Genomic DNA, 15,103 nt, shown 5'->3' on the forward strand with positions numbered 1-15,103 from the left:
AGGCAGCTCTCACCTTCGTTGAAGAACTCTGGTAGATCTCTGTGTCGCTAGTTTATGGTCTGCGACTGAGAATGAGGGCGGAAGGAAAGAGGGCAAACCAGACGGTCTAGGAGGGGCTCGCAGAGAATGGCAATGGGACTTACAAGTAGTTGACGAAAATACCAATTTAAACTTTCTACTTTGCAGCCTTTGCCATCCTATTGATAAATGATTTAACAGATTCTATATATCTTCTCTGGAGCGCGACTGACCCGCCCCTATCTTTCAATGACTGTATCACCCCCCAAAAACTGTTCGATTTTCGTTGACTTTACTGCACAATGTACTTCTTCAAGCCCCGTAGCCTCTCCTTCGCGGTTTCCAACACGTCATCGTTCTTACAGACGGCAAAGCGAAGGTAATCTTCGGCGATATGGGCGTTCGCATCGGTATAAAATTCAGTCGGAGGAATTGCTGCCACGCCGACTTCGTGGATTAGAAACCAGCAGAGTTTGAAATCGCGAGGGCGATTGGCAACGTGGGGAGGGAAAGGGTAGTCCTCGGGAAGCTTGACCGACGACATGTTGGCGAGAACAAAGTAGCCACCCTCAGGATCCGAGTACTATAGTAAGTCGTCAGCGGGAGCCCAAACTTAAGAATCGAAGCAGAGGCAAAATACTTACAGGGATCTTCAGTTCGTCAAACACCTGACAGAAACGCTCCACCTTGCCCTTCATATCAGTTCGGCTCTCGTCCCAAAAGCCTACCTTGTCGGCCTGCTCAAAGGCGACAGCGGCAGCTTCTTGAAGCGGGGAGACGCTGCTGTAGCAAATTCGAGTGTGCGCGCCAGCAACATACTTGATCAGGTGCTCAGGCCCAATCAGGTACCCAACACGCCAGCCCGTTGCATAGAAGGCCTTTCCAGCCGAGCCGACGGTGAGGGTGCGCTCGTAGAGTTCAGGAGACAAGGTACCGATTCTGGTGAAGGGAACATAGAAAAGACGGTCATAAACCTCGTCGGAGAGGATGATGAGGTTATGCTTAATGCAGAGATCTCCGATCCGCTCGAGTTCGGCACGGGAAAAGACCTTTCCAACAGGGTTATGGCTGTGTATTTTGTCAGTAAATCGAAAGAGGGAAAGCTTGGATATCGCTCACGGTGAGTTCAAGACCTAGACAGAAGAGTCAGAGCTGACACGATAGTAAGTTCAATTAGAAGCCTTACAATCATTTTGGTCTTGGAATTAATGGTGTTCTCCAGCTCCTCGAAGTCGATGGTCCATTCAGAAGCAGGGGATGTTCTGGTGGCTCCATCCTTGGGCGGATGAAGGGGCACATATCGAATAGTGCCACCGGGCATTTCGATGTTGCTAATATATCTTTCCCAATTGTCAGGGCCATGGATTTCTTAGTTGCGTTGTGCTGACTTACTGGTCGAAGAAAGGCTCGAAGATAATAACCTCATCACCAGGTTCAATGAATCCCATGAAAGCACTCAGCATTCCTTCATTTGCTCCCGTTGTGATCGAAACTTCCGTGTCTGGGTTCAGAGTTCGGCCGAAGAATGGCGAATACGCATCCGCGAGAGCCTTCTTCAGGCGAGGGCGACCCTATGATTACCGTGAGCAGAAGCTCAATTGCGACATGACGCTCAGTTATGCCGGTACCTTTGTCGGGGAGTATTGATTGCATTCCACTCGGTCGAGGGCATCCTTCGCGGCATCGATGGCGAATTTAGGAGGGTTATATCCACTGAGCACATAGTGACCCTGGTCAGCATGTGACAGCCCTACGGGGAATTAATCCTCACTCACAAGAACCCTTGGCCCATGTTCACAATGGGCTGGACCGGAGAAGCGGCGGCAGCTTCGTTCACAATTGACCTACGGACTAGTTAGGAATTCCTTCTACAGCGTCCTTTGCTAGAAGACATGTCGTACCAGACATCTTGTCTTTGGCCAGCGACCCTCCTCGCCGGTCGAAAAGGATCAGGCCGAGCCGCTGTTGCGGACATTTCTCTAGCGCGGGGAAATATAAGGTGGGGTTGGGATCTAAACGTGGAGGCGACAAGAGGACTGGATGGATATTTGATTTTGGCAGCAGCTGCAAATGAGACTGACGCACGATATCCCGAGAACATAAGTAAGGAACGGACGGAGGGGAGATGGAGGGGAATTGGGCCGGAAATCGGAGAGAGAAAGTAAGAAGAAGAGAGCGCGATGAGTCCAAGAATCGGGGAATGACGACGGGGCTTATGTAAGTCATGCCCGCAAATGGCGTGCTCTGTCCCAATGCGGACTCCGTGCCTGATCGCCTGAAAGGGGAAGATGACGGCTGACTCAGCTGTTCTCCGCACGCGTTCAGTTGATATGTCCATCTCGACCACCGAGACGCTACCTCCGGAGCTGTCGTCCGTCAATTCCCATCCCGCCGGCTGCTCACGATGGTCTCGTGTCCCATTTGCAGCAACTCTGTCCCCTCCGTGAAGATCAACGATCACATTGATTCCAATTGTCAAAGCTTTATCGAGGAACCGGCCTCCAGTGCGGGGGATTCGTCCTCGCAGAAGGCTCAAGTTCCAAGCATTTTCCAGCCAGCCTCGGCGCGTAAAACCCCCTCGCAACCAAACGCGCAGAAGTTTTTACGCTCCGACTCCTCGCCTCTACAAAATGTCACCCGCAAGCGAACGATGCCGCCTCCCTCGGATCGCCGGGCGGAGACGAACCCCGAACCGAGCTCGGATCCCTCTCAATCGGAGCCACAGCCAAAGAAACCAAATATGAATGCATTCAAGAAAGCGGCCCCCTTGGCGGAACGGATGCGTCCTCGCGCCCTCGATGAGGTCTGCGGTCAGGACTTGGTCGGCCAACACGGCGTGCTTCGCGGACTGATTGAACAAGACCGGGTTCCTAGCATGATCCTATGGGGAGGCCCGGGAACCGGTAAAACAACCATTGCCAGAGTCATCGCATCGATGGTGGGCAGTCGGTTTGTAGAAATAAACAGCACTAGTACGGGAGTCGCGGAGTGCAAGAAGATCTTCTCCGAAGCGAAAAGCGAATTAGGTCTTACCGGAAGGAAGACCATAATTTTCTGCGACGAAATCCACCGCTTTTCCAAATCGCAACAGGATGTCTTCTTGGGACCCGTAGAAAGCGGACAGGTCACTCTGATCGGTGCCACCACGGAGAACCCCTCCTTCAAGGTTCAGAGTGCCCTGCTGTCCCGGTGCAGAACCTTTACGCTGTCCAAGCTCACCGATGAAGACGTCACGCAGATCCTTTATCGTGCTCTGGAGGTTGAGGGTCCGAACTACGCGCCGTCTAACTTGGTTGACGATGACCTTATTAAGTATCTAGCCAAGTTCTCCGACGGCGATGCTCGGACCTCTCTCAACCTCCTCGAACTAGCAATGGACCTATCGAAACGACCTGGAGTCTCCAGCGAAGAGCTGAAGCGATCCTTGACCAAGACTTTGGTGTATGATCGTGCGGGAGACCAGCATTATGATACGATCTCGGCCTTTCACAAGTCAATCCGGGGTTGCGACGCGGACGCGGCCCTATACTATTTAGCACGTATGATACAGTCCGGGGAAGACCCGTTATACATCGCTCGGCGGTTGATCGTGGTGGCCTCGGAGGATATCGGTCTAGCAGATAACAGTATGCTCACGCTTGCCATCTCGACTCACTCGGCCGTCGAGAAGATTGGGCTTCCGGAGGCACGCATCAACCTGGCCCACGCCACGGTAGCTATGGCGCTGTCCAAAAAGAGCACGCGGTCATACAGAGGCCTGAACAATGCCAACGCTGCGCTTGCAGAACCGGGCGTCGCCGGACTGCCTATTCCAATCCATCTCCGAAACGCGCCGACCAGGTTGATGAAGGAACTTGGATATGGCAAGGAGTACAAGTACAACCCGAACTATAGAAATGGTGAGGTGGCACAGGAATACCTTCCCGAGAAACTAAAGGATCGGAAATTCCTGGAAGACCTGGATCTGGGTTACCAAGTCGACCAAGATCTCCAGACTCAAGACATGGATTTCTCGGATGGTCCGTTTTGATGTATCATTCGACCGACCCCATGAACCCAGGATACACCCACAACCCACGAGCTACGGATTCGCTGAATGAATATGCGAGAGACATTTTGTCAGTCTTCTCGCCGAGGCTCTGCAATGTATGTCCCTTTGCTATTCGTCCGACAACCGCCTTAGAGGTCGAGGACCCAGCGGATCAACTCCATCAATCCCTCATCGGACGACTCAGCTAGTCATTAGCGGCCACCTCCGAAAAGGCTGCAACACATAATAACGGGCCCAAGGAAGTCCTCATGAACAATCGCCTATTCCGCTGGTCTGAATCCAACTTACTTACCTTAGGAGCGGCGGAGACCGGTCTGTCGCAAGGGACAAGATGGACGCAACCTAGGCAGCTTTGTAATTAAATGGGCCAAACAACATACTAGCATACTGACATACTGACATACAAACCAATCGATATAAACCAACATCGGTATACTCCGTATATAGTAGATCTTTGCTGTCTGGAATTTTCCCGTTGCTGTTCATAGTATACCTGTAACCACCGCCCGCCAAGCAACGCGGGCTCTGCTTACCGCCTCGCGTCCTCCGAATTCGCGTCGTCGCAACCGCCGCAGACAATCTATCCACCTTCCACGCCGTCCGTCCTCGACACTCTCCGCTGAAAGACTCGGTTCATCTCCCTTGCGCTCATTGCTTTTTCTCGTCCGTGCCTCCCGGTGCAAATACCGGCTCTCTTCCTCCCCTCCCACCCGGGGATTCATTCCCACCACCATGGCGTCCGCTCAGCCACCGTTCGGGACGCGCTCCTACAACGCAGGCAGATTGCCCGATCGATCCGTCAATGCCAATGCGATGCCTCTCAGTGCTTCTTCGTTCACGCGGCGACTAGGCGGCCCCGGACCTAGCGACTTTGGGCCCGAGGCGGGCAAAGCCTCGCAGCAGGCCCCGGCCCCTCCGGTGCATTCGCAAACTCACGGTCCCTCGCAGGACTCGAATCCGCTGAGTCGGTTAACGGAGGAGCAGCGCGAAGAGATCAATGAAGCTGTAAGAAATCCCTGACTCTTTCCCATCCGTACTCCGTCCTTACAAGAGATGCAACAACCACACCAATCCCTCAATCAATCCTCTGAAAAACCCCCAAGGAAACTTCAAAACAAACATAACTAACCAAAGATACAGTTCACGCTCTTCGACCTCGACCGCGACCAACACCTCGACTACCACGAACTCCGAGTCGCCTTCCGAGCCCTCGGCTTCACCCTTCCCAAACAAGAACTGATCTCCCTCCTAACGACCTACGGCGTGCCCCGCCCACAAGTCCAACAAGCCGCCGCGGCCCAACAATCGCAGCACCAGCAGCAGTCGCGCGCCGCGCCGGCCACGAACCCCCAGCACCCGTCCAACCTGCTCATGCCACTCTCTGCCTTCCAGGCTGTCACGGCGCTGAAGATCCTCGAGCGAGATCCGCGCGACGAGATCCTGCGGGCCTTCGAGCTCTTCGACGAGGGCGGAAAGGGATACATCGATCTGGAGGATCTGCGGCGCGTGGCGCGCGAGTTGGGCGAGACGGGCCTCGAGGAGGAGGAGCTGCGCGCGATGATCGAGGAGTTCGATCTGGAGGGCGTGGGCGGTGTTACGAGGGAGGCGTTTGTGAGTATCTGCTGGCAGTGATACTTGTACAGTTTTCTTTTTTTTGTATGTTTTGACGTTAGGGTGTTTTGGCTTTACTTTTTCTTTACTTTTTTTTTTTTTTTTTAATCCGTGAACGGTCAAAGGTCCGGACATGCACATACATACTCTATCTAAAATAGTGGATTGGTTGGTCCAGTGAGTCGGTCAAGGGGGAGAGAACAGAGCAGGACGGAGGACGGAATGTCCCAGGCATGACTGACTGGTGCATTGGACTCCGGAGTGATCTCACTTGTTTCTTCGTTTTGGTTTTTTTTTTTTTTTTTTTTTTTTTTTTTTTTTTTTTTTTTTTTTTTTTTTGGTTTTTTTTTTTTTTGTTTTTTTTTTTTTTTTTTTTTTTTTTTTTTTTTTTTGGTTTTCCGATATTTGGTTTTTGCATCGCCATTCTAGGTGAAATGTTTAGTTTCTTGCTGGCTGCTTTTGTTTGGGCATTGGGTGGGCGCCGAGCAGTTTTTCTTGTTTCTCTGTGGACTTTGTTTTTATTCCCTACTTTACCAATTGGATGTCATGGTTCCATCTATCTACTGAGTATGTATGTCTATGTACTAGATGCTCATGCTGCAGAGAATCATGAATGGCATCTCCGGTCTTGTAATACCATATGTATCTAGTGGTTGAGTTTATATAAAGGCACTATTCGCTACATGGTGACCAAGACCACGAAAGATAAACCCAAATGATGACCATCACTTCATGCATTCAAAAATTGACTATTTATGCGATCCTGGATGCAGAAGGAACATCATCCATAGATAAGCATGATTGTACATATGGTTGACACGATATATCCAGTTCGAATACATGCAAAAGAGCAATCCAAAAGCAAGCAGTACACAGGACACGGGAAGAACAGATAAATGTAAGAGAAGATAGATAGTAGTATTAACCAGATCAAAAAGAAACAAGATATCTTCCAATATAAGCAAAAAATAACAAGAATAAAAGATCTATGTCTGCGCCGGTGCCAATTATAAGGATCGTCAAAATGCAACAGGTGTTTGCAGATTCATCATGCAAACAGACACTCATCGCATAGATATATGCATCTTAAATCAAAACGCGAGATGATAGAACGGAAAAAATTTCGAGTGCGGCACGCTCATGCGTATCGCGCCGGAGTAGGCATGTACCCTGCGCCCCCGGGATTGTTGTACGAAGGACCGGGATAGGGAGGTGGGGGAGGTTCTGTGGCTAGTCCCTGGTATCCTCGCGTCGGTACGTTGGGCCACTGGCCCATAGGAGGCCGTGGTGGAGGTGGCATCGGGGCTGTCCAGCCGTAGGGAGGCCGCGGTGGCACCGGCTTTGCGGTAGGTCGAGACCGGCGACACCGGTTGATGAGGCAGAACAGGATAGCAAGAACAATGAACCCTCCCACACCGCAGGCAATGCCAATTACAACATTTTTGTGGTCATCGATCCAGTTCTTGACGCTAGAACCCTTGCAGCTTCCATTGTCGCAGTGACCGCCACTGCCGCAAGGAGTCCCGTCCAAGAAGTTCTGGTTGACACTGGCGCATTGGCCAAAGCCGGGGGAAGAGCAGATGATCTCGCACTTGTCGTTGAATTGGCTACATGCGTTGGTGTCATTGCTGTGCAGAAGACTACCCATAACGCTTCGGCATTGGTAATCCCGACTGGTACACTGGCCGCTGGCGCAGGTCAAGCCAGCCGACGAGTTACCGCACTTCGAACCATCATCCTTGAAATGATCAGAGGGACAGGTACTCGAGTTTCCAGTACACTTCTCCTCCACATCACATTCACCGCGGCTAGCTCGACAGACAGTGTCGGCCTTGGCATATTTACAGCCCGAACAGCAACTGTCGTTGGCATCGTCACACTGCGCATTATCCTTGAACTTGCAAGTTTTAGCATCACAGCATTTGTTGTCGCCGCAAGACTCCTCCCCGCCACAATCGCAGTCTTCACCAGACTCCACGATGCCATTGCCGCATTGGCCACCCGTGTAAGTAGTCACGCCGCGGTTATCGGAAAGACAGGTAGACTTGACGCTGTTGCGACCGAGGGCGGAGCAGATGTTGCCAATTGTACACGGCGAGAACTTGGTGATATCCTGGCCCGTGCTGGGGTTCATGATGTATTGTGACTTAGCATCACACTCATCTGTAGTATGCGGGCAGCATTGGGAAGACGCCGCAAGGTTCTGGGAACAAGTCTGGGAATCACAATCGTGAACCGCCCCAAAAGTATGGCCCGACTCGTGGGCAAAGATTTGCCATCCACCCCCGGAAGAGCGAACGACGACATTGGTGCCGCTGACAGCGTTGGAGCCATCGCTAGAGACTTCGTTATTGCACAGCTGCCCCAGCCATGCCAATCCGACTTCGGGGCCCGTAGGACAGTCACTCATTAAAGTCCAGTAGGCGTTATCATCTTTTTGCTGTCCACGCCACTTGGAGAATAGGTCCAGACGTGACGTAATATTTCCCTTGGAACAGGGCATGTTCCACTCGGTTGAGGATGGCGGGTTTTGAGGACATTCTTTGTCTGTTACAGTCAGGTTTCGCAGACCGATGGAGATGTTGAACGATTTCTCATAGACATTGGATGCACTGTTGACCGTATTGATTACCCACTGTTTGGCCGCTTCCTCGTCTTTGAACGAACCGGTAAATTCGCAGTCGGTGGCGATTCCGATGAGCGCAACCTGCTTGGTATTGGGACAGCCTGAGGTGCTACCAATGGTGGACTTCAAATTCACTCCGCCAGCATTTCCCGAAGAGCCGCCAATATCAGACTGCCGCTTGCTCAGCCCAAATAAGGAATTCAGGGACATCGCTCCCCAGCTACCCATGCTCTCCTGCTCTAAAGGTTGAAGAACTGGGTGGTTGGGGTCGGCATTGAAGCCCAACTTGTCTGCTGAGCACGATGAATCAATGGGCAGTGAACGCTTGAGGTCGGTATGGATCTGTCGGATCATATCGGAATCACGGTAAAAGACCATGTAATCGCCTTTTCGGTCGGGAATGTCGACGTCCTGGGAGCGCTTCTTTTCCATGTAGGTCGATTTTAATTCCACGTGATGATTGTCGCCGTGGATACTGAATACACCTTCGAACAGTGGCTGGGGTCCGTCATTCTTGATGTAGATTCTGGCCGAGCCTACCGGGTCCCACTGGCCCTTCCCTCGCCCCTTCAGGGATCTTCCTTTGAAGACCTTGTGTTCATGTCGTGGGATAGCCTCCTCCCGCCGAACTTTACCTTCGGCGTCTAGGTATTGTACATAAGCGTCTTCGGCGAGAATGTCGTGGTTCGGTTCTAGTTCTAGTTTAATTCTCTGATTCTTGTCGCGAAGATTGAACGTTATATCGAAATGAGAAAGGTGGTCTATTTGATGGGAGGGCGTGTTTATCGTTGTATGATCGAGGGTCGAAACACGTTGGATAGCATTGGGCTCTTGCGACCGGGCTTGATGATTTCGGATCAGGAAATGGCTTCAAAAAAAAGTAAAAAGAAGTAAGAAAAATAAGGATACTCACCATCAGTGCCCACCGTGAGGAGTGCAAGCGCCGTTGCCACAAGGCGCAACGAATGTTTGAAAAGCCTCATGGCCGCGAGGAACTAGACCAACGGCCAGGAAGACGAACGGAGATTGTTCGATCGAAAACGAAACAGAAGGTGTGGGTAAAAGATAAAATATGAAGAATCAAGTTAAGTTTGGAGAACCAGACGGCCGACGAGTAGCATCAGGCAACAGCCAAAAGAACAGCGGTCCTCCCTGTGCCGACGAACAAATCGAGATCTCCGTTCGGCGCTTTAGTTATGGTCATTAGAGACCGGTCATACCTCCGTGGCTCCCGAACGCGTGGATTGACATGCACTATGCAAGCAATCGATGCAATAGAATGTCAATAAGTTTCTTTTGATCGGCCCTTCCTGGAATATGAAAGAAGTCGGTCAAGTGAAGCCGAAAGCGACGGAAATAAGCTTGGCCGCGAGGCGCAGCAGGCTTGGCGGGAAGCCGGAGGGAGTTGGAGGCGAAATCGACTGAAGGCGAACGAACGTAAAAGATGGGCTTCAGAGAGTGGATTGCAACCCCGCCAGACAGCGAATTGATGGATGGGAGGGATTGAGAGTAAGACTCAAGGAGAAAATGAGAAAGGAGAAGCGGATCAGAGCGGATGAAAAGGGTGGAGAAGGACAAGAAAACAGATGAAAGGTCGAGCGACTAATGTCTCACGCCGATTGCATGGAAGGGGAGTTCGGGGTCCGGAGTCGAGAATCAGTGAATAACGCTATGGACCCTGGAGTTAATAAGGCGTTAGTGACCAATAGCGTCGGCGAGCCTGCGATTTCAATCGGTTGTCCGCGACAACAATGTAACGGAGTCGGACGGCGATCGTCGACCACGGCGCGTGGGTGCTGGGCAGGATGTTGTCTCCTGCACCATGACCGCGATGACGGGCGCAGAAAAGAAGGGAAAGACTCACGACGAAATATTGGAGGGGGTTGGTCGACAAAAGCGAGTGGATGGAGGGAAATGAAGACGAGATTCCACGACTGAAAACGAAAAGGAAAAAAGGGTCCGGGTCTTGGCGCCAGCCCCGTGACTCCCGGCATGCCAGCCCTACTTGCAAGGCTTTCGTAAATAGTGTATACACCGTAGTAGATAAGGTAGTATTGAGAACGTTTCTAGAGATTGGTATAGATCGATGCTCAGATCCCTGCCCCGGACTTATCCAGTGGGTATGGCCCAATAGCGCCAAAGCTATGTCCAGGTGCCGACCGCGTACTACTATTTACAGAATGCCAGGGACTGAAGACTATCTATGTCACCAAGACGGTTTAAATCTATTCGACGAATCCTTAAATTGACCAATATAAAGGTGCAGCCTCGGAAACCGTTCACGCGACAAATCAAGCGCGTAGTTTGGCAGAGCGCCAACAAACAAACACAGAATCAACTCCTCCAGAGATGCCATTGCAATATAGCTCGATACAAACGCTCATTGAGGAAAGATTCTTGGGACCAGCCCCCAGGGAATTCATAGCTACCTGAAGCGCTATGGTAGACCGAGAGACGTGTCAAAGACCGGGGTATCGACAATATCTTCTCCAACGCCGTGATGTCGAACTATATGTTCTCAATAATCAGGGACTTGAGATTTGTTTGTCGTTGGTTGAGATCAAAACTCCCGGGAAATTTGGGATCTTGATCGCGCAGAACCAGGTATTCCAGTTCCAGGTGTTCCAGTGTGGGGATGATGAATAGAACCGCCAGATTGTCGAGGTACCAATATTTTTTACGGTACCATCCATTGTTATCTATCCTCAACCACCGCAGCTGCGGCAGGATTCTCTCCGTCGGCGGGGTGAGTGGGCTGGCTTGAAACATAAGGCTCTCGAATTGGCCGGTAACAGAATCATCAGTGAACAAGGCCTGCAGCGTGTACAGCCAAAGCTGTTCTAAAGACGGCATGCGCTTGAAAAATGAGAGGGATTCAAATATTCGCTCGGGGCGACAATCTTCATAGTAGAAAAGTGACAGCCGGCGGATTAAGGGGGCGTATTCCTCGAAGAACCCTTGGACTCTGTCGAAGCTGTCGTCATGCTGGTGATAGGTAATCACGACCCTGCAAAACAGCCAGCGTGCGGCACTTTCGCTTAGGGCGTGGCATGTTAGGCGATGAGATTTGAAATCTGCATAGGGAAGGTGGCTGATGATGAGGTCGAGGAGCTCTGAGGGTAAGACGTAGATCGAGGACATGATTGAGGATGGAAGAGAAGAAGAAGAAGAAGAAGCGATTTATATCGCATTTACTTAGATCGTCCCAAGCGAATAAGTCGTGATGTTCTGATAGAGTCAATAGAACATCATTGGTTTGGAATGCGAACCCGGAACATACCTTCGATTCGGTACGCAGAGTTAACCTTAGTATCATGTCTCCATCATCCCCCCGGTGCGGAGTGATAGATCTCATGGGCTACAAGCGCAAAATGTGGGATCAATGCTCCGCAGATGGTACAGGCTACGCAGGCCATGTCCTCCTCCTCCTCATCGCTCTCCTCCCACGCATCAACCCCCGGACCGGGTCGAAGGTCAGATTCACTGGAGACGTTCGGTATGGATGACTGCGTGATCGGTAACAAGCCTTGTTCCATTTGACGGAAGGGCACTTGATCTGCTTTATCTTGGTTTTGGAACATCTTCCCTATGTCCCGACCGCTACTCTGCTTCCGCTCCCCGGCTGTCTCGATCATGTTCGTCACAGCGACGTTTAACAGATGCAGGTTCCATCCAGACTTCTCGGGATGAAGTTTCCGGAACATGGACATGACCAGATCTTGCACGAGTCGCTCCGCCAGCGCATCAACATTCTCGTCCAAGTTGCACGCATACTGGGGGAGAGGTGCAGAGCGTGAGATGCGGTTGAAGCTGCGAATCTGTCCACCATCCGGCGTAGGAGGCGGCCGAGGTCGCGTAGAGAGACGTAGAGTTTTAGGGCGAGCCAGCCATCGCATGCGAACCGTTTCTTCTAAAGGTTGGCGCGAGCCAGGGACTCGCCCGGTCGCTGCCTCGCTCTCGTCCAGTCTCTCCGTCAGATCAGTTCGCATGCGCCGGAGAAGACTGACCGTCAAAGAGACCAGCTCCCGTCTGACCGCATCGAGAGTATCCATGCGCCCGTAAGTGTCTTCGATACTGATCTGAGTGGGTAAGTCCCGAGCCTCCCGGACCTCCGAATGGTCTACGCCATGGATCAGTCTCCAGAATTTAATTCCAATATCCTTGGGGGATCCGGGGCCGCCGAGGATCTTATCTAGAAGTAAGGGGCTCATGCCGGGACACCGACGCACGTCTCGAACCGTGACGGGGGTATCTCCGACAGGGGCTGTTTCATGTTGGATGGTTTCCGATCGAACGCCTGTTTTGACGAGATGGGAAGTGATCCGTTGGGCGATTTTCGAGCCGATGCCGGGGATTTTTCGGATCTCGTGGGCGTCGAGGAAATCGAGGACGGTGGAATGTGCGCCAGGCTGCGCCGCAACGTATGGCGGGAGGAGGGTTGTTTGAGTGTTGGGCTTATGAGTGCTTCCCACCAATTTGGCAAGAAGTTTCGACGTCGACACGCCCACCGTGGCAGTGTAGCCCTTCTGTTCCTCGAGCTGACCCCGCAGGTAACCTGCTAGATGGGAGGCAACCAGAAGCTTGGTGTCCAGCGAGGACGAATCCGGCAGGGCAGCGGGCGATGACCAGGCCGAGTCCGGCGGATAGGTGGGACCAAGCGGATTGGAGGCATTGTAGGGGAAGCCCACGGTGGGCTCCTGGCGGTCGAGATGAAAGAATGAGTGTTCTAGATCGTGTCGGTTCAGCAGATCCACGTTGTACGTGATCATGTCTGTGACATCCAAAAACAACTGCGTTCCCGTTATCAGAAATCACTATTCAGGCACCAGGATCCACCGTCTGTGGGGACGGCAAGCAAAATTGGAAACAAAAGACGACAGGACCAAGTAATGCATGTAGTCGAATGAGACACAGAACAAAACAAGAAGGCGAGAGGCGAAAACAAAAGAAAGACCAAGAGTCGAAGTAAGACCTACCTCGTCGAAGCCCAATTTTTCCACACGACCTCCCCAAACAAAATCGCGCAGGAAGAGGTAGAGATCCTTGGAGACATCCCGAAATCTAGAGAGATCCTCACCCAGCACGATCACCACGTCGGGACAGATCTGCTTGGCTTCCCGAATGAGTTGGAGTTTGCGTAGACCCCGGCGTCGGGCTTCATAGTTGCAAGTCACGACGATTTGCTTCTGCTGAACGGCCAAAGGCAACGATTTCAAGACGGGCTGTTCGACTTCGAAGACGGAGGCGTAGAAGCAATCATAATCCTGTGGGGACCCAAAAGCCGACGGGTTAGTTTACCTTAGTTTGAGTCACGGACTTTTTTAAATTTTTTATTTCTTGTCACCCCTCTAAATTTCTCCGTTGGGCGGCACTGACAAAGTGAAGAATGATTCGACGGTCGTCTCTGGCAGGGACGGCCGCCATGTAAATTCCGATGAAGAGTTTTCCCCCTACAATACGGAGTAGATAATATGGGGACAAGAAGAACGAGTAACCCTTCGGAGAGATGTACGGAGGAAGAGTCTAAAGCATGCAGCACCCGTCACTCCCGGCGGTATATCCAGGCCGAATCACACGCAGTCGGGCAGTCTGGCGGCTGGGGTGTGGCGGGGGAACTGACTAAGCGGATTCATCGGGTTAGCGCCTGGACGCCACCTCGGTCGAACTGGACTAGCGCGGTCTTGGCAGGTCCACCGACAGGGATCTTTTTATAGCATCCCTGCATCCTGGAGCTGCAGCGTGACGAGACCGGCGGCTATTAATAACTAATCAGACTAGAACGGTCTCTGTCCTCCGATGGATTCAGTGTTCACTATTCAGAGATGTCTCTTTTTTCATACTCCCCCCAGACGCAAGAATGCTACTCCTCAGTCTCAGATCAGTATCAGAGGGATTTGTTCCCGACATGGGATGATGTCAAAGTGGAGGACGGTCGATCGCTAGGATGGATCGGCCGCGTGTCGTGAGCCAGAGCCAGACCAGTCAGGGATCCTCAGCGGAGAAATTCGACCGGGTCCAGACAAGAATAGAGAGCTGATGCGGCGTCGATGCCACTCGATAGTCTCGCTTTATTATTAGCAGAGTCGCAGCGTGGTGTAGGACCACCGCATTAGTGGGCGCGACTATCTCGAGGCTATCGCATGACTATGACCGCTTTTAATTTAATTCATGAGGGTTTAATTAACGCCGTCCATACGCTTCGGCTTTGGGTTTGCCTTCCATTCCTTCCATTCGCTGGTTTTCTTCAACCTTCAGAATTGCGGCATCAACCGTTTATAGTTCTCGCTCTTATTATTTCTTTTTTTTTTCCTGTTCTTCCCGAAAAGATAGATTTTTTTCCCCTCTCTTTTCCCATACTTTCCTTCCCATCTTCTTTGTTCTCATCTTTTAATTGTACTACATAATCCTCCCTCTCCTCCTCTCCATCTGACCGTCGTGCCCGATTCCCACCATCCAAGTCATCATGGCTCGTCAATAATGATCGTCCACCCGTCAGTGGCAATCCTAAATTAGGAACAATCAGCAAAAAAATAAAAGATCTGAACGCAAAAAAAAAAAAAAAAAAAAAAAAAAAAGGATTGGACAAGCGCCCAACGTTCTCCTCATTTCCTGCGCCAAACACCCTGGATCATCGACACGCTTAAGTGCGCGTTAGTCGTCTTAGTCTTTCTTATCGCCCTCGAAGCGATTCCCTCTTCTCGGTGATATCACGGCGCTTTCGTGCGGGGGTTGGGTTTCTCTTTGACTCCCAGTCCTGGTCGTTACTTCTTCGTCTTCTTTTTTCTTCCTTTTCCCTG

The 15,103-nt window shown here is 51.5% G+C and overlaps 6 protein-coding genes across 6 annotated transcripts; 2 read left to right on the forward strand and 4 right to left on the reverse strand.

Moving 5' to 3' along the window:
• Positions 1-310: 310 nt before the first annotated feature.
• KD926_007519 (kynurenine--oxoglutarate transaminase) lies at positions 311-1,993 on the reverse strand (the record flags this gene model as incomplete). The annotated part of the gene is made up of 8 exons (XM_053100380.1): positions 311-601; positions 663-1,086; positions 1,138-1,151; positions 1,205-1,358; positions 1,411-1,589; positions 1,647-1,731; positions 1,794-1,862; positions 1,920-1,993. 8 exons carry the CDS (start codon positions 1,991-1,993, stop codon positions 311-313), a joined length of 1,290 nt encoding a protein of 429 aa, XP_052955959.1.
• Positions 1,994-2,422: 429 nt separating this feature from the next.
• Positions 2,423-4,048, forward strand: KD926_007520 (ssDNA-dependent ATPase MGS1; the record flags this gene model as incomplete). Its single annotated transcript, XM_053100381.1, has 1 exon — positions 2,423-4,048. One exon carries the CDS (start codon positions 2,423-2,425, stop codon positions 4,046-4,048), a length of 1,626 nt encoding a protein of 541 aa, XP_052955960.1.
• A 753-nt stretch (positions 4,049-4,801) lies between these two features.
• Positions 4,802-5,701, forward strand: cdc31 (putative cell division control protein Cdc31; the record flags this gene model as incomplete). Its single annotated transcript, XM_053100383.1, has 2 exons — positions 4,802-5,074; positions 5,210-5,701. 2 exons carry the CDS (start codon positions 4,802-4,804, stop codon positions 5,699-5,701), a joined length of 765 nt encoding a protein of 254 aa, XP_052955961.1.
• A 1,117-nt stretch (positions 5,702-6,818) lies between these two features.
• admB (ADAM family of metalloprotease ADM-B) lies at positions 6,819-9,289 on the reverse strand (the record flags this gene model as incomplete). The annotated part of the gene is made up of 2 exons (XM_053100384.1): positions 6,819-9,148; positions 9,220-9,289. 2 exons carry the CDS (start codon positions 9,287-9,289, stop codon positions 6,819-6,821), a joined length of 2,400 nt encoding a protein of 799 aa, XP_052955962.1.
• A 1,525-nt stretch (positions 9,290-10,814) lies between these two features.
• KD926_007523 (uncharacterized protein) lies at positions 10,815-11,447 on the reverse strand (the record flags this gene model as incomplete). Its single annotated transcript, XM_053100385.1, has 1 exon — positions 10,815-11,447. One exon carries the CDS (start codon positions 11,445-11,447, stop codon positions 10,815-10,817), a length of 633 nt encoding a protein of 210 aa, XP_052955963.1.
• Positions 11,448-11,629: 182 nt separating this feature from the next.
• KD926_007524 (putative DNA polymerase iota) lies at positions 11,630-13,730 on the reverse strand (the record flags this gene model as incomplete). Its single annotated transcript, XM_053100386.1, has 3 exons — positions 11,630-13,096; positions 13,283-13,570; positions 13,683-13,730. The coding sequence occupies 3 exons, from the start codon at positions 13,728-13,730 to the stop codon at positions 11,630-11,632; spliced, it is 1,803 nt and encodes a 600-aa protein (XP_052955964.1).
• Positions 13,731-15,103: the final 1,373 nt, after the last annotated feature.

This window comes from Aspergillus affinis (assembly GCF_023601865.1).
Source record: "Aspergillus affinis strain CMG 70 chromosome Unknown NODE_44_length_242547_cov_84_751050, whole genome shotgun sequence".
Lineage (NCBI taxonomy): Eukaryota > Fungi > Ascomycota > Eurotiomycetes > Eurotiales > Aspergillaceae > Aspergillus > Aspergillus affinis.